The sequence below is a fragment of the Helicoverpa armigera genome, chromosome 1 (genome assembly GCF_030705265.1).
Source record: "Helicoverpa armigera isolate CAAS_96S chromosome 1, ASM3070526v1, whole genome shotgun sequence".
Lineage (NCBI taxonomy): Eukaryota > Metazoa > Arthropoda > Insecta > Lepidoptera > Noctuidae > Helicoverpa > Helicoverpa armigera.
Window position 1 is genome coordinate 11,029,091 of NC_087120.1, and position 21,281 is coordinate 11,050,371.

Consider the following 21,281-nt stretch of genomic DNA (forward strand, 5'->3'; position numbering starts at 1 on the left):
CATACCTCAATCAGTGTTACGAAACGTCGCGGCCACGAGCCTCGCCAATGGCGGCCTATCACAACATATTAAGTAATAAACAGTCCATAAAGCTGAGCGCACACGGCACACACGGCGCGGGCGCACCGCGTACGGCGCTAATTACAAACAATTAGACGCCATGATGCCGCCCCGCCGCGCCCCGCGCCTCCGCCGCCACCCCGCTTGCGCCCCGCCGGGCCGGCGCGCGCGCACCTCGTTATTATTCTATTTATTGCATATTGGAAACAAAAAACAGATCTTCCAAACGGCTATCATAGTTTTTGGATGTTCGGGTTAATTCCCGAGACTCGTTTGTGCGGCGCTCTCCTCAAACCATTCCCTTGACTTGGCTGTGAGCTTCACGTCAAACGTTCCACTCAGTTATGATCTCATCAAATTTTATTTATGCGCCGATATTCGAAGTGATCGAATCGATTCGTGTTTTCTCTCAGCCGTGTATTAATTAGTTTTGTGTTATTATGAAAACGTCCAACTGCCCCGTTAAGACTAGTTGAATAGCACACGGCTAGTTTTATATCCTTACGGTCCGCGGCTCGGTCATAACTTATTTTTTTTTTTCAATTATCGATATCAAATTTACGACCTTCATTTTTATAGAATACCTACCCACCTTCTCAAACAAGAAATAAGCTAAAATATGCAAACATTCGTATTGCCCATATCATAAATAAGCGAAAAAATGAAGCGAATAAGTTCACTCTACCTCACTCGTACTTTCTTGTTTTTACAGTCTGTTTTCTTTTTATAGTTTTCCAATATGCAAAAATGATTCATTTCTATCTCTCACATTCCTTATCTATCATTAATCATTGGTTAAGAAAATGTTACTGATCTATTCAAATGATGAATGGCAACACCAATATTGTTATAAACATCTTCACTTCTTCCAAAAATCATTCTTTCAGATACAGAGTCCAAGACTTAGATACTTACTCGCCATTACTGCCTCTAGTTGAAATTGAGATAGTATAAACACAACGAATGACGAGCATCAAATAATTGTCTAAATCAACATTGTTCATGCTCAACTGCGGATGCAAACCTTTCACGCATTGGGTCGTACATTGCCTCAAGAGAGCTTCTCTCACATTGCCTTGAACTAAAAAACCAACAACTTCATGGGAAGTATAGTTCTATTATAAAGAAGGCAAGCCATCCAACTAGAGTATAACACCTAACTACATACTAATAAAATGCTCTAATCTCGCACAACCATTTACTTAGAATCGTCAAGTTTTCCTTATATGACATCACTTACATATAAACGAATAACTCAATTGTAATTGTTGTACCTTCCATGGTTACTAAACATTAAAAAATGTTTGGAAATAGACGACGCAATGTTTTCGGCGTATCAATCGTAGAGCTATGGATTAACACCCGTGTCGTAACCGGTACTACACGGGTGTTAAGCGATTGCCGAAGAATGGTTCTAAATACGGTCGATGTAAGTCACTTGTAAGGAGTAGTGCGTAATGTTGGGCCACATGGGTACTCGTGCTGCGACAGAAGAGACCTCGTCTTCTCGGGCAGCAGCTCGCGGCGGCGACTGGGTGCGCGCACGCATCGGCCGCGCGGCCGCTCCGTGCCGGCACATTATAACTGTCATATAACTCACAAGGTAATAGGAGCGGCGAGCCTTGTGCTAACTATTAAATACTATTCACATTTTACGATAATGCCCAACAAACTTCTATTGACGTATAAATTCCGAGTTTTTTTTCTCCTCAAAACGACCGAAGGCGCCAGTTGTTTCTCGATATTAATGCTAGTTCTGTTTTTCGGCTTTAATTACGTCCAGGCCGGTGATAGCCGGCGATTCGACGCCGGCTCGAATGGGTGGAAAGTAGTAAATTAAACGGTCGGCGAGCCCCTTTTAATATTCATAGCGTTATCAAACAAAATTTTAAACTAATTAAAAGTTGTTTTAATAATTCCGTGGTTATGAATAAGAGGGCCTGAGGCGATGGGTTCGATTTGTTTGCATTCTGGTGCGCGACAGGAAATTGCTTACGTGATACGAACGTCTGCAGTGCGCAGACGCCGCTACACTAAATTATTCGTTTCGATGTCTTTAGGCTTAGTGCCAGGTCAATGAACTTCACATGTTTATTGAATCCTCATCAAAAAAATCGATGATAAAACGATACATAAATGGATTTCAAATCGGATATGTTATTTTTATCTTATAGGCCTATTTTTCAGGATGATCAGCCAATGGATGAAATGTTTTAACGGGTCTAAATCTTGATCACCAACGTCTGGTAATGACTGACTTGAATTCTCTCACAACACAGAAACCCCGAGCAACCGCAACAGTTATGTTAATTGTCGCTAATTTGCTTCCCTGATGTTGTTTGTTTTATAAAAGTATGGTACGCGTGAAACACATTTCTTTTATCATACCGCGGCGCCACACTCACTATAAAGTGATAGCGCTATCTTAATGAATATGCAGTTTTAGTGAGAAAAATCCGTTTTAATGCAAAAATTAGCGCGATTATGGGCCTTGCGGAATCTGATCGCGTAGGTATCTGTCGAGCACGATTCAGCATGAGTGACAATATTCGGAATGCACTTACCTAACGATTTTAAAAACATGACATGACTGGCCAGAAGGATGTTAATGAAGGTTACCTATTAAACAAACAATTCGTAGTCTCCAAAATTATAAACCGACAACCGAACAAGCATAGGGTCCTTCTTAAATGTTCAAAAGTCCATATCTTCAAAGTTGAGACCTGGTAATGTTCTATTGTGGAAATATAGACCATGCTACCTACTTAATGTGGTAAAAAAGTTGTTAACTCAAAGGCGCGTTTTCTTTTATTGTCTACCAGCAAAGTTAATGTACATTTTAAGTATTAGGCAAATGTATCTTCGACACGCAAGGTCACTCTGAATGTTGAACTGAACGATATATTGTTAGCGGCAATCATTTATGTACAAAGTTTTATAAATGTTTTAGGTATTAGTACACGAATAAATACTTATTAGGTTTTGACAAAAGCAAACTGAATGAAACTGCCATTTGTTCCCGAAATCACAAAAGTTGCGAGCATTGGTAAAGCCCTGCGCGAGACACGAAACGTTATTTTAAATCTTAAAAACTGTAATTCAAGAAACAATGAACTTCCCGTGTCTCGAAAGCTCGATGTCAAATTAACTGCATTAAATTACGGAACTCCTTTAAAAGTCATATAAAGGCTTCCATAAAAGTGTTGTTATTGTAAAGATTAACATAATTATTACAAAGCGTGAAGAGGCCCGCGTTATAGCGATGGTATCTTGCGCGCGCGCAAGCGAGCACGCCGTCGCCGACGACACTGCCGCGTAACTTATTAATTGTGTTAGTTCCCATAATTAAGTCATCATCGAGACTGAACTTCGGACTTTTTTCTTTATAATCAACTTTATAAATTCTCTCGTTCTCTACAAATTCGAATCGAATAAATTGGTGAGGGTATTCCTTTTTTAATTGCTCATACTGGCTTTTATTTAGTGTGTGTACAATAAAAGCCAGTGTTTATTATAGCCGCACGTGTGTTTATCGTCCGAGGTCTCCGCCGTACAATGACGCTATTGTAAGCACCCAGCAGAGATGACTTGGGATACTAGGTCCTCTGCGCTTCCTAGAACATAGGATACTCACATAAAACCATGAAATTGTCTGAGGAACAAAGCATTTGGGTGGCATGAACGACGTTATTTTTGCATTGTTCGATCCAGTTACTTCGAGGATTTATATTTCTTATCTTATGACAATCCACTTGTTAATGCAGCAATGCGACGAAAGTAATTGATTCAATAGAATTGCATCGATATAGGATGCAGCAAAAAGTGTTGTGTGTGCTGTTCAAAGGCGAAGCAATGTCACCGAGTCTTGTGCTGAGGCTTGTGGATATAACATAACAACGGTTACACAATCGCTGCTAACGCTATGTGCGGATAGCTAAAAAAGAACAATGCTTGACGCCACAAATAGAGAAATAACGCGAATTAATACCGAGCGGGTGACATGTTTGCTCAGCGCTGTTTGAGAGCCGCCATTATGTGCCTAACAACGCTGAAAGTAATTTACACAAGTGAATGTGGAGCACTACAAACAAACGCGACAGCACATATTAAGACATACTCGTGTTTCTGAGTTCAATCTTATTTATGAATAATTTATCGTCATGTGAAAAAAACTGTGTAGTGTAAATAAAAGCAGAACTTTTAGACAGAGAACGGAGCAGCTGAATTACAAGAGCGTTACGTATTCAAGAAAAATACCATTTAGAATAAGAAATTATGAAACAACAGTCAAAAGAATCAAAAGCTAAAGCTGAGTCAGCATAACAAAATCTATATCATCATCGTGTATTTCTGCAGATGAGCCTATAAGTAGCAGCTTAAATTTCTTGTGCTTGTTCTTTTGATTGAATTACTAAGAAGATAGAAGTGTAAGTGCACCTTTCACATTTCTAGGCCTAGGATTTCTTGATACCGGCCCAGCTGCACAAACTGCGCTCTATGTGACACCATATCTTGCGGATGCTTTATAAAACACCTCTGTTGCAGAGCTATTAATTTGATTGTGATACATTTAATAAATCTGAAAGATGAGAAAATCGACACCATCATTAAAGATTTTACCACATCTTTTCAAAACTTGTAGCTTTTCTTGAAGTTCTCACTTAAATTGAAAAGGAAGGATGTGGACCACACTTGCGTGACATCATGGTTAAAATCTCTACTTAAAAAGTAATTCTTGTTCAGAGCTTGGAATCCTTGCTGCAATAAAAGTATCTACTTAAACCGAAGTTAACGTCAACTTGGAGAAAATTAATTTGAAAAAACAAGCTGACTACAATGCATACAAATTTTTAGTACCACAACAACAAGTACATACTTTCTTAAATAACGAATTGTGGCCGCAAGGAGTTGTTTTTCGACGGTTCGTAAATTTTCGACCTAAAAATACGAACAGACCTACTACAGGTCTGCATACGGTTCAAACTTAACAATAATAATGGTAAATAAAGTGCATAAATTTGCGACCTTCAATTGTAAGAACGTTAAGCGTTCTATTGATTACATACGATGTTTATGTAAATCTATTGATGTCATAGCCCTCCAGGAAACCTGGCTGTTGTCGCATGAAATATCGTACCTAAATTCAATAAGTGACGATTTCAACTGCACGGGAACGACTGCTGTGGATACATCAAGTGGTATGCTGCCTGGACGGCCGCATGGTGGTGTGGCGCTGTTGTGGAGGCGGAGTGTTTACCCCAATGTTACCGTGATTCCGTGTGATAACCCGCGTATAAGTGCAATAAAAATAGTGTTACAAGATAAATCAATATTAGTGTTTAGCATCTATATGCCTCCCGACAAGGTAATTCATTTGGCGTACTTCACGGACGTCCTCAGTGCGGTGAGTGCAATAGTTGATAGCTATAATACTGAGTGTGTTTATATATTGGGGGATTTCAATGCCCACCCAGCGGAGCGCTTCTATAATGAGCTGTTAGGGTTCTGTAGTGAGCAAGACTGGTTGTGTATTGACACTGAACAATTAGGTGTGACATCTAATACCTTCACTTTTATTAGTCAGGCGCATGGTTCGTCTAGATGGCTAGACCACTGTGTGGTAACTAAGGCGGCTGCACAATCAGTCACTAGAGTGTATGTTCAATACGATGTTGTGTGGTCTGACCACTTTCCATTAATAATTGAATGTGATCTAGATGTAGTTGTACCTAAGAGATGTGCCTCTGGTTTAATTGTAAACGACAAGGTTTCGTGGGGGGAGAGAGACTTAGCACAAATTAAGTCGTACAATAGGGAATGTCATAAACGGCTTAGGCTGATAGACTTTCCAATGGAGTTTCATGATTGTTGTGATTATATGTGTACAGATTTTAATCATAGACAATACATTGATAAATTGTATGATCAAATAATTGAGGTGTTGTGTGAATCGTCAGCGTTGGGTCGATTTAATCGTAAGTGTCTTAGAAAGAAAGTTGTTACGGGGTGGAACAAACACGTTAGCGAAGCACACAAGATTGCCCGGGAAAATTTTAAAATATGGTCGGGGTATGGTAGGCCTTCCTCTGGTTATTATTATGACAAAATGTATGAATCAAAAAGAATTTTTAAATCTCGGTTAAAGTGGTGCCAAGACCGGGAAGACCAAATAAAAATGGATATCTTGGCTTCTAATCATTCCAAGAAAGACTTTCGTGCATTTTGGAAAAATACAAATAAATTTGACCATTAAGCGGGCCTGCCTGTGTGTGTCGATGGTGTGAGTGATGCTCAGAGAATAGCGGATCTGTTTAGGGATAAATTTAAAGTCAAGTCTTCATTAGGTCCGTCGCAGACGATGATCAATGTTGAGCCCAAGATGGCTTTGGGAGTCAGAATAAAGGCTGAAGAAATAGGACATATCTTACAGTCAATGCCTAGAGGGAAATCTCCTGGACATGATGGGCTCAGCATTGAACATCTTCGATATGCGGGGCCCCACTTGCCGCGAGTCTTGGCGTTATTTTATAATCTTTGTCTGAGTCATGCGTATTTGCCCAGTGATATGTTAAAAACAGTTGTGGTTCCTGTAGTAAAGAAGAAAACTGGTGACTTAACTGATAGGGATAACTATAGGCCGATATCTCTAGCTACTGTGGTCTCTAAGGTATTCGACAGCGTGCTTAATGCTCAATTAAATAAACACATCGTATTGCACGATAATCAGTTTGGGTTTCGGCCCGGTTTATCAACAGAGAGTGCAATATTGGGTTTTAAGCATGCTGTGCGGTACTACACTGGCCGTAGTACACCGGTTTACACCTGTTTTCTCGATCTTTCGAGTGCTTTTGACCTGGTTTCCTATGATATTCTTTGGAAAAAACTGAATGATGCTCAACTACCACCTGAAGTTATCAATATTTTTAAATATTGGTATGGGAACCAGGTCAACAGAGTTCGTTGGGATGGAGCGTATTCAGGCCCTTACGGATTGGAGTGTGGGGTGAGACAGGGAGGTTTGAGTTCTCCCACACTCTTTAATCTGTACATGAACCAACTGATTGTGGAGCTGAGCAGCACCAGAGTCGGATGCTATATCGATGGCGTATGTGTTAACAACATAAGCTATGCTGATGACATGGTGCTGCTCAGCGCCTCAGTTTGTGGTTTGAGAAACCTTGTGCGTGTGTGTGAAACCTACGCCAGAGCTCACGGCCTGGTGTATAATGTAAAAAAAAAGTGTCGTTATGGTGTTTGGGGCTGGAGGTAAATATCCAGAAGCAGTGCCTCCTATCTTACTGAATGGTGTTGCCTTGACGAGGGTACACCAGTTCAAGTACCTCGGACACGTATTGACCGCTGGCCTCAAGGATGATGACGACATAGAACGTGAGCGGAGGGCGCTGTCGGTGAGAGCGAATATGATTGCCCGCAGGTTCTCACGTGCTTCTAACTCGGTTAAAGTAACGCTGTTTAGAGCTTACTGTACATCTTTTTATTCCAGCAGCCTGTGGGTTCATTTTACGCTTAAGTCGTACAGCGCCCTTCGTGTTCAGTACAACAATGCTTTCAGGGTGCTGATGGGGCTGCCTCGCTTCTGTAGTGCATCAGGGATGTTCGCTGAAATGCACGTGGACTGTTTTTATACTATTATGCGGAAAAAGTGTGCATCCCTGGTGCGCAGGGTGCGGGCCAGCTCCAATGGTATACTGGGCATGGTGGCTGATAGGTTGGACTGCTGCATAGTGAATCGTTGCTCCAGGATTTCGGCTGGAATCTTGTAGCGGCGATTCATAGTGAGTGTTTCTTCTTTATGTAACCAAATTGTATATTGTAGTTTACTAACATAGTCTTAAGTAAATATTGTTACTAACCTGATATGAGTCCTAGTTACTCGAAATAAATGCTTTATTATTATTATAAATGTATGTCTCTTCCAGACCTCGGGACTATAGAGTCCCGGATTTTTGGGAGGCGAACGTGGGGCCGAAGCCAACACGCTGAAGCCCTTTTGAGACAACTTTAATGAAATGGTGACACAAAACCGACGATTATCCCTGTATACACTATAGAAATGTACCCAAGGACAATCCCCGGTTCTGTGCTAAACTATTGCTAACTATGGATGAAAACTACTTGGGCTATTGTGATGGGATGCTAATGGACTAGGAATGGGGAAACTACGGGAACTATGGCACCTGCCGATAACAATGTAATAAATACACGTAAAAATGGCAGGTGGAGACTCGCCAACTCACTTACTGGGCCCCCGGGAATCAGTCACTGAAAAGCAACAAGAGGGCAACAGGTACATGAGCGGCTGAGAAGGGTGAGGATACCTCGGCGGACTTTAAACGCAGATCACGCGCTCCCTGTGGGTCCAGCATCACCGGCCCACTCGCCACTTACCACGAGGCACCTACCCTCCGAGCATTGCTCTAGCGACTCCACTCTGACCGGCCGGTGAAGGCAAGCCAAGAGGCGGGAGACCTATCCCCCGTCATGCTTCACTCCGGCAAGCCGGAGATGGGGGACAGTATACTCTCCCTGGAGCACTCGGATATATAGCCCCGCGGGGTCGCTACTCCCCGTCATCCGCCTCAGATGCCCTGCGGGGTTATTATTATTATTATTACTGCTATACTAAATCATTGTCACCTAGTAAGACTTCCTAACCCTGAATTTTGCATCGCCGCAAAAATCTGCTGTGACGGAACTGTGTCTTTGGTCCTGAGGCAGGAGTTGATTGACGGCGGCAGCTCTTTTACTCGTAATATAGATGTCAAGGGGGACGCCCAGGCGTAAGTTTGCATTTCACATGTGTTCTATGACAATACCGACCTAAATTCCCTCACCTCGGAGTTACAGAAGAACAATATCGTATCCAATACACAGAAAAATAATTTCTTAAAAGCTCATTTTTAGATTTTAAACAGTTTCTCGCAAAATTCTTCTTAGCGCTTTCATACTTGCGGATTTTTGTCGCGCGTTGCAATGCCGAGCGTATATGTGCGTACATTTCGGGTGGCAAAAATATGTTTGTTAATATCATTTTTGGTCAGGCAGTTGTCAATTGTACGATATTGGGCGATGTGGCTCGGAAAATCCGCTTATGGGAAAAGGCTGAACGCATCATCAACATTTGCATAAAATTTAACAATTCTTTTAGTGCGCTCAGTTGAAGTGTTGTATGAAACGTTTTTACCCCAGTGTTTTACTTTGTACCTACAAATAAAAATATCTCAATATAGCAAATATTCAAGAAAAACAAAATAAATGTGACACATCATGATTACAGATGTCATCGGAGTCTTTTAATGTTAATGACCTCAATTTGTTTAATAGAGAAAAAATGGCTCCCAAACTGGAATAGAGAGGTCCGACTTGAAACTCATTTCAAAAACTAATCTAATCTCGGTAGGCAATAAATATAGCATTTTTATTTTTTGTTGTGAAATGTTCGCTATTTTATTAAATCGTTTACAAGAAATCGATAAGAGCTTACAATTAATTAACTTGGCCAAATAAGCATGCAGCGTACATGAAACCTTCAGCAGTGTACATCCTATTGCTGTTTTGATGATGATGATGAATGAAGTAATGAAGTGAGATCACATAATATCGTACAATCAGTTTTCATAGACCTTTATTTTAAATGATAATAATATCTAAAAAGCAAATATAGATAATATAAGAAGCAATATAAATACATGTGGACGTTAACATAAGGTGCGCGAGCCGGCTTCGGACGGACACAAATTGATAAATTACACTAAGTTGAACATGGTTAATCCCAACGAAATGAGCACTTACGACGGGATTACACCTCGGAGCACCCCGGCGATGACATTAGCGGGCCGCGCGAGGCGAGGCGAGGCGCGGCGAGGCGAGCGCGGCGCGTGATGCATGGCGCGCATTGTGCGCCGCGCCGAACGCATTTGTAACCACCGCAGTGATATACAACGCCTTTATGTAACTCCCATAATAAGTTTATAATGAAAAATGTTATTCTGTAACTGTTAATGCCGCCGTTATAACTCCTCTATTGGTAATGCTCTTGACAAAGTAACGCGTCCTTTTCATTTTCCTTGTACGACTAATCTTTTTAAGATTCATTACAGTTTAATAAAAATATTCTTCTTCTGTTAATAATAGAGTTTGCTTTTGATCTGAGCGGCGCCTTCATGGGTCCTTACTGAGAAAAATATCTTTCACGTGCTAATCTGAGGAAATTAATACTTAACCTTTAAGTTGTAAAATTACAACTTATTTCGTAATAGGTACTCGTATGGTCCACTCCTCCTTACACGCGTTCCAAGGTAACACCAAAATCGTTTACTTATTTCTCGAAAACTTTGCGTTTAAACAACCAATTCGCAGAATTATAATTCACTACCTAGTACCTTTTATTTCTGCAATAAAATGTATTGATAGGTATTCGTCAAAGGTTGATGTTTTTAAGAAGGTTAAGCGCAGTTTTCCAAAAAACGGCTTGAGGAACTTTAGAGGTAGGTACATACTTATTTATTTTTCGCTTGATACTTTAAATTATATGAACCTGTCCCAAAAGTGAATTCAACTTCTTGGTCACGGCAGCTGTTTTTGTCTTATTTCATGATTTTCCCGTAGTCGGTTATTCTAGTTTTGTGTGAGTGTAACAGCGACCTTAGTTCATTACTATAGCTTTTCAAATAACGAACGATTTGATTTAATTAAGGTAACAGCTGGTTTCAAGGATCGAGTTTTTATTGCACCAACATATATTTTTTTTACACACGCTTCCCGTTTAGATTTTGTGTAATGTATGTTTTTAAAAACGACAAACGTTTTTATAAAAAAGGGTATTCACATGACGTAGTGTCTACATATATCTACTTGCATATCTATTTTGTGATGTTAATATATTTTATATATTTTTAACTCTGTAGGTTCGTATCCACTTGTAGTGTTTTATGAATATCGCGTTTGTACTTGCCATTGTAATAATAACATTATCTTAAGCATTAAACATTTATCGATGTAGTTAATGTTTTGGTGACCACATTGCGTGATGTCGTGATCAAATCGTCATATCATAACATTTATGACCAGTTATTGTGACTAATATGACCCCTATGCTATTAAGATATTACCTACATATGTCGAAGTTAATTTGCCTTTATAAAAATTAACTTATTTTTTTTATAAACATTAATACACCTTCAGCCTATTTAGTCGCCCGCCCCTTGGTAGGAAAATATATATATATATATTTTAATCGTTCTATCAAAGTTTTTTATCGGTCTGATAACGAAAAAATACCTAATCGTTGTTACATGTGTACTTCCATTCATATTTATACTGACTTATGAGCAAAAATCAACTATCGGTCTACTAAATCTTTGTAGTGTGCGCGCGCTCTTAAAGTGTGCTCTTCCAAATAGGACGATAAAAAAAACTCATTAATAACTGAAAATAAAGAATGCATCAACTACACTGCCAATTGAATGATCAATACGATAACTTAAAGGTCTTTAAAAACTTGAGGAAAAAACTTGACACAAATGGCGATGGACAGAGCGCGTGTCCAGGCCGGCTGCGATTCCACCGGCGCTTTGCCACGGGAACAAAAGAGTATCGTTATTGTTGCCTAAATACCGAGAACAACTCGGACCCAACCCACACTTTATTGCCACTACTAACGATTGCCATCCGATTATTGCCACGCTTGTAACCCATTGTGCAACACAACGGTGCTACAAATATTTGAACATCGTTAGCTTGCCTTAACTGTTATAGGGCTTTAGATAACCAGTCAATAAAAGTAACTTTTGAGTCAATCAAAGGACACAGATTCTTCTTATAAGTTTTTTTTTTCATTAATGTGAGCACCTTTTGAAATGTACTACACAAAACATTTATAAGACGTTTGATAGTTTTCGTTTTTTTTTTCTTCTTCCCTTTCCGATGTGTTGGTCACGTCACAAGCGAGTCCGCAGGTGAAATATTTGATGATCCCACCGTATGGCACGGACAATCAAAACATTTCTTGTATCGGAATCGTTGCGGCTCGAATACAGATCAACTATTAACACAACAAGAGACATCATCTCGCTTTTTGAAGAAATATTAATAGGGTTGAATTCCTCGCGGGGAATACAGCACCGAGCCGCCGATATTAATCATCGCGGCCCATATTGTTGTATTGATAGATCAGCCACGTGGAGCGAGCTAACTAATGCGCCTGCGCCTCGCCAGAGGTGTTAAATGTTTACAAGGTGAGAGGTGCAGCCATCTGTCTCTGTCCAAACAGACCACTTCGCGGACAAACAATAAAGACTCGACGCTCTCTTGTTTATGCGCCGGGGCTCTGCATCCACTGCCGGCCCACGTATAGGACTATCACTAGAATACACTCATCAGAACAAACGATAATTTCAAATTGAAATCTTCATCAGAAGGTATGCAAAGATGCTGACCGACTCTCGTGTCTTTAGAGACACAGAATTAAACTTTTGTGCAGAAAGTAAAGATTAAGTAGCAATAGTTTATGTTGATCTCAGATCAAAACTGCTATCAGTCAAAACGTCTTCCTTTTTTGAAGTCGCCTAAAAACACATTCCCATACATTATAAAAACAGAAGCTAAGACTTTTCAATAATAATTGCCTGTACTGTTTCTTGGGTGTAACCAAAGACCTTTTTTGTGTTCACAAATAATTATAATTCAAACGAATGGGTTGCGCGGGCGCACAGGAAGGGCGCGAGCGTGCTCAAACATGCTTTGTTCTGTTAAGATTTTAATTGGTGCAATTAATTTTGAAAACGAAACTGTCGACAACAATAAGTCAATAAGGAACTTGGGAGTCATTTTGTCAATCTTGAGTGACAAGAAAAATTGTTCTGACGCTGTTCACACCTACTCGATTTAAAATTGGAACTAAAACTATCGGTAGAGATAAATATTTGTATTTTTTTTTAAATGACCAGGTCTTAAATCTTTACAACAAAAACAAAAAGGAACAAATCCAAAGTTTTCAATACTAAAGGTACGCTCACATCATCTGTTCTCAAAACACATTTTATTATTCTAAAGGCTTATAAAGCCTCGGTCTCCACACAAACCAGTCATTCAATATCCAGCGACTTTGTAACAATAACCGAATGTTATCTCAATATCTGCAAACATCATTCACATGAAAACAATTACGTAACCACTATCTATTGCAGATAAACGATTAGTCATTTTAATAGACGAAAGGCTTTTGTACGTTTTGTAATGGGTGATGCGCCTGGGCAGGGGGCGTGGCCACGGCCCACACCGCGCCGATCTGCAGATAACCAAATTGGTTTAATTACTTACCACACTTCAGTCTAACACTATTTTGTTGTGCAATTTGACCTCAAACTTCTTCGAACCTCAATTCCAGCAGTTCTGGCTACAAATATTGTTTTTTTCATTTTTAAATAAGACTAAAATGAATTAGCTCTACCTATACCACGAAGGTTGGATTGAGATTTAGATGCAAATTTTCTATCAATATCTATAATTATAACTAAATCGAATATGGAACAAACGGCAGGTGGTAGCAAACGGCAATATTAGCAGTACCTAAGTATTATAAAATGATCCAATGACACAGCGTCCATGACTGTTGAATACACAAACGGTTCAGTTCTACCCATTCCGATAAAAAATAATATTATTAATTCACGAATCAAAGTGTGGAGTTTTTGCTTTTCTTTGTGGATGTTATATTTTTTTCCTTGGAGGTGTTTGTGACCTCTGAGAGGACAATTGATTAGTGAGTTCTGACGTGCCCCTCGTATCAAGGCGTCGAGAGGCTCCTTAATAAAACACACGCTCGCTTTGAGATATGCGCTCCAATTCACGAGGGTTCCGTATCACAATATTGTAGGAGGGTTTTTATGTAAGCTAATTGTTTTAAACTCTCTTTAGTGAAAAATTATTATGTTTTCTAGATATCCGTGTTTTACCAATGTTTATACTCTACTTACCAATGTTTTGCTATTTATTACAAAAAAAGTTAATGAGACCGTTTGACGTGTGTTTAATATGTTTGCGAATTTTCTTCGTGCTTTTTTGTATATTAATACTATTGTAGTTTATTATAAACAGGATGCATTACAAGTCGCATACTTTATATAAATAAGTGTACTTACATCTGTACTAGAAGAGAAACTTCAAGCTATACCTATCTATGTATAACTCTAGTTTGTACAAGCAACGTGGTTTCTGGTTAATGGCTAGTGCGCCGGAGCATAAAATATGTCGTTTATTTGCGCAGGAGTCGCTCTAGACTGAAGTAACGCTCCCATCGCCGTGTATTTCTCACTGCCAATGAATTATGTGATTGTTCAAGTTTAACATTTACACAATCTATATATATGTCACCGTAAGATTACAAACATCGTTAGATTACAATCTATCTCGAGAGATTGTAAACTGTCGAATTATTGTAAACCGTAACACCTGATTGCAATTTAACGCATTATTTTTCGCTATATTATAATCTATCGATGAGAAATTGTCAAATTGTCAACTGTCCGAAAGCTCTCCCTGATTGGTCAGTCTTTTTGTAAGATCGAGAGCGATGTAGAGCGGTCAAATTGTCAACTGGCGTAGAACGGAATGCATCTTGCGCGCTGATTGGTAGGACGTCAAAAAAGACAATGTTCTTTGCAACTCCCGGTGTCACAGCTCTTTGACGTGCAAAAATAAGTGACGGTTTAATTTTTTATAAAATCAAAAATTGTACTTAATTTTAAGACTCAAATTACACACAATTAAAAATGTAAAAATTGAAGTTAGTGACGAAAACGAATCGCTGCAAAACCGACTCCACGTAGTCTTGTCTGCCCTACCCCTAGAGTGCAATTCAAAACCGCGTAGGCGCGGAGGGGCGAGGCGGCCTGCGAGCTGAGGCGCAGGTAGTTTCAGCGCTCGCCGCCGCGGCTGAGGCTGGCCGGCAGAGCTGGCCAGCAAGCCGAAGCTGCGGTGGTGAGCGTGAAAACCATCTGCGACGATAAGCTCGCATGGGACCGCCGGACCCCGCAGCGCCGGAGCCGTGACAGAAGTTATACTTGCTGCATGTTGCATGCTTACTTCCATGCTGGGTCAATTAATATGGGATGTGTTATATTTTAAACAAAAAACTCAGTAGGTACGAGTTAAAAATTAGAAGGTAAATAAATATTTTTATGATGTCATTTAATAGTATTTAAGAAGTTTACTGTTAGAATGCATGCTACAAATTTAGATGCAAAAAAATAACCATCACGCTGAGTTGTATTTAGAGTGGAAGATAACTCGTGGCTAAGATAGTATTATTTAGATGCTCGACGCTTTATTAATTGTGGCTGACTTAGTAATTTAGAAGGCAACATACATTTTTGGGGGCGAATAATGATATTAAAAAGAAGCCTGTTTAATTAGCACCCCTTTTATTTTATTTTTAAATATTAGTTTGTATTTGAAGACAAAATACCTAACTGTATTTTTATAAGAGTTATTTTTATATAAATTTAATACTTGAAGAATTTTTGAAGAGCATTTATTTTATTTAACCGACACCTCTATTTCATTCCTAACTCTACGGGAACTCCATGGGAACAGAACGGCTGGTCGTGATTGGTCGTTCTTACAAAAAGACTGACCAATCAGAGAGAGCTTTCGGACAGTTGACAATTTGACAATTTCTCATCGATAGATTATAATATAGCGAAAAATTATGCGTTAAATTGCAATCAGATGTTACGGTTCACAATAATTCGACAGTTTACAATCTCTCGAGATAGATTGTAATCTAACGATGTTTGTAATCTTACGGTAACATATACAAAGTAATAGAATTGGAGTGTCTGTTTGTAATATTATAGTAGTCGCTTTTTACTAACCCATTTTTTTTTTCAAATTTTCGTTAGTCGGTCTGTTTGTTGTGGCTGATTTCAGAGATAGCTGGACCGTTTTTAACATGAATTTTTCTGGTGTATAGCTGATATAACAAGTATTAACTGTAAGTCTAGGTGCCGGTCATAAACTGCGGGATATCAAGAATAGAACGCATGATGCACTCGGTGTACTCGGCGAGCTGTTTTGTTAAAAACACATAAAATATTGTTCAAGTCTTCCAACAAGTTTTCTCAATGTTCTGAGTTGGCTATTCCAGCTGAAAACAATATTTGATATCAGTTCATAAACTTTTCAGACGCCGTGGGTTTGTGACCATATCAACGGACCCCATGTGTCAGTAGAGCAAGAATCCTTCACGTCATGGCGATACAAAGCGCTGCGGCCCCTTGCATCCGAGGCGTTGTTTGTTGAACAAACAGCCTCGCCTCGCCTCGACGCCTTGTGCCTCGCGCCTCGCGCCTCGCCTGTCACTTGTCTAGCATCTTCACACATAATGCGCTTCACGGTAGCACCCCGCGATACCATCAGCGCCCGCCGCGCTTCTTATTGTCCGTATCACGAACGATCCGAGCGATACGAGCGATACAACGATCTTAGCAGCTCAACTGTTTTTATTTACACCAATTTAATGACACTTTCTTCTCAGTAATTGGTGTGTGTCTTAGCTTCAACTACTTAATTCGATGAAAACGCGTGATAGTTTATTATTTGTAGTTAATTGAAAAACGGACTCGGGTGATGAACTGAGACAAAGAGGTGCTTGAATGTTGTTAGTATTTTCGTCGGTAGGTATAGTTGGAGCATCGCAGTGGTGGTGCGACAGAGCGCGCCTGCTCGCGAACAAGACATTGCGCTGTGTTGAGGCGCTGATACATTCGGATCATTAATATCCGCATTGAGCCGGTGGCAGCGCCGCGGGGCTCCGCGCCCGCCTTAAATAACATATTAGTCTCCAAAGCGACCGCCGCCATATTTCTCTATACAACGTATAAGGTTTTCGGTAAATCGGATCGTAACGAATCGCCGACGACAGTGGAGGCCGCGACGATTTATCGCGTGCACCCGATTCTACAGTAATCGGATTTGATGGTCGCGGCGGGATTACCGGCCCTTGTCTCTGGGTGATGCATGGCTCCCAGCCCCGCGACTCCTAACCCAAGGCTTTACCAACGCGCGCCCAACAACATATTTATAACGACTTTCATTTTATTTTAATGGCTTTTAACCTTTTCTTGGCACTCGTTTACATCAGTAAGTCGTGTACTTATGGGATCAACGATTGTACGATATCAATCAATGTTCGATTCCAATGAAATAGAGTCGCTGCGGAGTTACGACGCACGCTATGTGGTCACCTCTTCACGTTGAACCCGAATAGATACTCTATGCATACGATATCCACCTTCACACCGCGTGTACATATAGATATCATATCATCGTTTTTATATCATTTTAACGAAGGATTAACTAATAGGTATATTATCAATCAACAAGATGGCAGAGGGTCGTTTCCCTACTAAAGATTTAGGCCTGGACACAATCCACGAACAGAATACTAACTTCAACTGATCAGCACAAGGATACACAAGGATAAAAATATTACTTCTATAACACGACCTCCAGCCGGGACAAGTGATCCATCAAATAGAAATTTAAAATGGTGTGAACATTGTGCAAAATGCACCGCGGGGATCACTTACCTACATTATACGACATGCCGTGGGACCACAAATAGATGTATCATAACATATTCCTACATTATAATATGTGGCTATAATGTTAAACCTAGACAAGTAGGTATAATCAAAAATTTAAAAAACACAAGCAACATAATAATTAGCGTGCAGCTCATAAAATGGCTAAAACGATTCATTCATCCATATATTATGCAAAAGATGTAAGTTTTAGCGCGTTATGATAATGTGGACGTATGATGAAGAGTCTGGGCTTGCAGTAAAGTAACACGGGACACCTCTATGAGGTTATTTATTAAATGTAATTAGAGGTGCACCAAGCAGATGTGGAGTTAAAAATAAGTTACTCGTTGATGTCTTTTGTAGGAGCTACGACATTATAATTTTACTTTATTTTTATAATTTCATTTTTATATTTATATAATAATTACTTTTTATAATTTATTATTGTTATAAATTATAAATAATAAATAAGTCGGTTATAACCATGACACAAATATTATTTCAATACCTAAGCGCACAGTTGCAATTAAAATGTAGTAATAAGATTCAAGGGAATAAAACGACTGGTGTTTTCGTGGCTTTGTGAACCTTGCGTGGAAGTGCAATGTGCACGAGTATTTCTCAATAATGAGTAATCTTTTGTAAATTTTTATTTTAAGTGTAATTGCAGAAGTTCAAATTGAGCCTCAGAAGTCCTCCTCTGAGTTTGAAGTGAGTCTGGGGTAAGTATTTAGTAAACGAATGAAATTTTACTGTTTCTTCATACACTCATAAAAAATTTTATTTGAAATAAGTTATTACCTATATTCAGGTATTCACTGCTTCTTTTAAAATACACTCACTCCACTTCACTTCTTACTTTTTCATTTTATTTTCTTCCGACATCAGGTTTTCTCTTTATTTTAACTAAGCTTAGTTTGTATTGTTTTTCTTCACTACAATAGTTTTCCGATATGCGAATATTTTGCAATATAAGTAGGCAACTGGTAATGTTGTGAATCAGTGACAGTATTGATTCAAATACTATTTTTATCGCTATTGTATTCTTCCTTACAATATAATAAGGTGATAGTACCTTATCTTTGCGCATTAATTAACAATACAGTAGATCTCAACTAATTTCCCTTTTATAGAGCTTTCAAGCGTTTATGTATCAATATTAAATAATCCTGACGTTTTGAAACACTGTTGACCTGTGTGAATAAAAACAAGTGGTAATCCGTGTTTCACCAAATCCCGGTAGAACCATTTGCCGCAACTGGGTAAAAATAGCCATAAATGGGTAAAAAAGATCTTTGCTGAGCTATTTTTTTCCCAGGCTCTGTACTATTTGTGCATTTATCTAAATCGGTATAGTTCATTTGGCGTGAGAGCGTGACACACAGTTACTTTTGCATTCGATATAATTTTAGCAAATTATAATAAGTGCCTTATTAAATAACATATCTTATCGTCCGACGCATGCTAATAAACGATTACTTTAGATAACTTTCTACATATATATTATTGTACCTAAAGTGACTTTAATAAAGTGACGAACTCGCATTTCAGGAGCCCACGTTAATATTACAATAATATTTGAATTATAAACTCAGGTCAATTTTGCATCTGCTTAATTTTATTTTGTATGGTCTTCCATTTTTTTATTCTGGTCTAAAAAAAACTGGATGTTTTCCACAGAACATGCGTCCTGTTGAAACCAATTTCTGTACTCGGTTAAAATAAAGCCTGTGTCACCCGGAGATATTGTAGCGTTCCAATAATATTTTTTTTCAAATCGATAACAGAAGCTTCGGAGCCTTTAATGTGGACATTAGAATATTCCCTCTTTATAATATGTTATAAGTTTATATAGGTCTAGATAGAGATTATCCGTCTTACCACAAAAACTTTTAAACGTCAGTTTAAGACTTGTCTAAAAAATGTCAGATTATGACGTTGACATATGGTTCATTTTGCAGCCACAATTTTTTTAGACAAGTGTAAAACAGAAGTTTAAGTTTTTGTAGTATGGCCATATATATTTAGCTGCTACATAATGAGTTAAGGTTAAATTGTAATGTTTTATTATAACTAAGTGTTTCGACGGCGGCTGTGCGGCGATCAAGTACGGAGTTTGGGCCTACGGCTGCGCAATGCATAGTGTATGTTACTTACACAATTATTATCGGACAAAATAAAATAATTAAAATAGCATCTACCTATTATTGTTTAGTGTAGATTTTCATCATACCAAATAAAGATTGTTAAATAATACCTAAGATCTACATAAACATAATGAAAATATTTTACAGGATTCGTAAAACATGATAGGTATGGCAAATTTTTTACTGATAATAATTTGTAGTTAGGATTTGCTAAAACTTTTCGTAAATGAAAAAAATGTAGATTGGGTTAGAGTATTTTTTTTATCTTTGTCTGATATTGTACCTACTTATTGATGATTTTTAGTTTTAAGTTTCCTTATTTCATTCCCATTAGAAAATTAAATTGTCTTAGTACGATTTTGCGCTGTTTCAGATTTTTCTGAGCTTCTTGCGAAGGACTCAAGTATGTAATTACAAAATTATGCAAATAACAAAGTAGTCGGGCAGGTCAAGATTAAAATACTTAAATTGTAAATTCATAACATTAGTAGTTCAGCAGAAAAGACTTAAGTAGGTATCTCTTTTTGGAATGGCATAAGTAAGTACCAAACGCTGAAAAGTAAGAACTGCACTGTGGTGCAAACGTGTATGCGACGGATGTTTAGATGTGAAATTGATGATAGTTTCAAACAGGTATTTATCAACTGATTGCTCGCTTCAATCAATGTAGGCATGTGCCTCTCTATATAGGTATATTGATGTAGATCCGATAGGTACGTAAGTTTTATGTGGTATTGTAAGTGGTGACTTACCTTCATCTCCAGCTTGACAGCCAACACTTTGATCGTTACTATCTGGTGCAGTTCACAAAACAAAACATGTGCACACCGTCATTGAACTAGCACATGCGATCGCGCTTAGCCGCACTACAGGCGGGTGCGCGCGCGCTCGGACACCGCGAGACTAACCGCGGCCGGCGGCGTGACACGCGCAGGAGGCGGTGCTTCATTCCCATTGGATAAAATCCACGAAGCCGCGCCCACCACCCACGCCCCTCACACCCTCCCCCTGCTGTCCCCAGCTCGACTATGCTGTTTCATAGTTCCACGGGCCCAGCGAAAAATTCTCCCCACACCTTAACACCGTACGTGTACTACGTATGCTCAGTAAAATATCGCGAACCGGCTTTTGCGTGACGTATCGGATTTCAATTACGAGTTCCTGATTGAAGACTGCGACCATTACCTTGCCGATTTTTTTTCATTACATACATGTTAAGTGAACTACGTGGGGATTGCAGAAATGTGGGCAGCCCTGAAATCTAGAGCTGTTCCGGCCCTAAGTACTCGAAAGAACGTTTTCAACATTTAAAGTCATAAATGGCGGCTTTACACAAAGAGACGTCTGCCTATCTAGAAAATTGTAAATTACACAAATCATGTCTGTAAGATCAAACATGGCAATCAAACTGAACGGAGAATAAATATTTGAAAACCTGTGTGTAGAGAAAATAGAGCTTATTAAA

At 39.1% G+C, this 21,281-nt stretch overlaps 1 protein-coding gene across 1 annotated transcript in view; it reads right to left on the reverse strand.

Annotated features, from left to right (window-relative positions):
• The window catches only part of LOC110379379 (LIM/homeobox protein Awh), a 41,402-nt gene extending 20,673 nt beyond the window's left edge, over positions 1–20,729 (reverse strand). The window contains exon 1 of the mRNA XM_021339030.3: positions 20,569–20,729. Coding sequence (XP_021194705.1) covers positions 20,569–20,574 — 6 coding nt within the window. The 5' untranslated portion in view covers positions 20,575–20,729. The remainder of the gene's footprint in view (positions 1–20,568) is intronic.
• Positions 20,730–21,281: the final 552 nt, after the last annotated feature.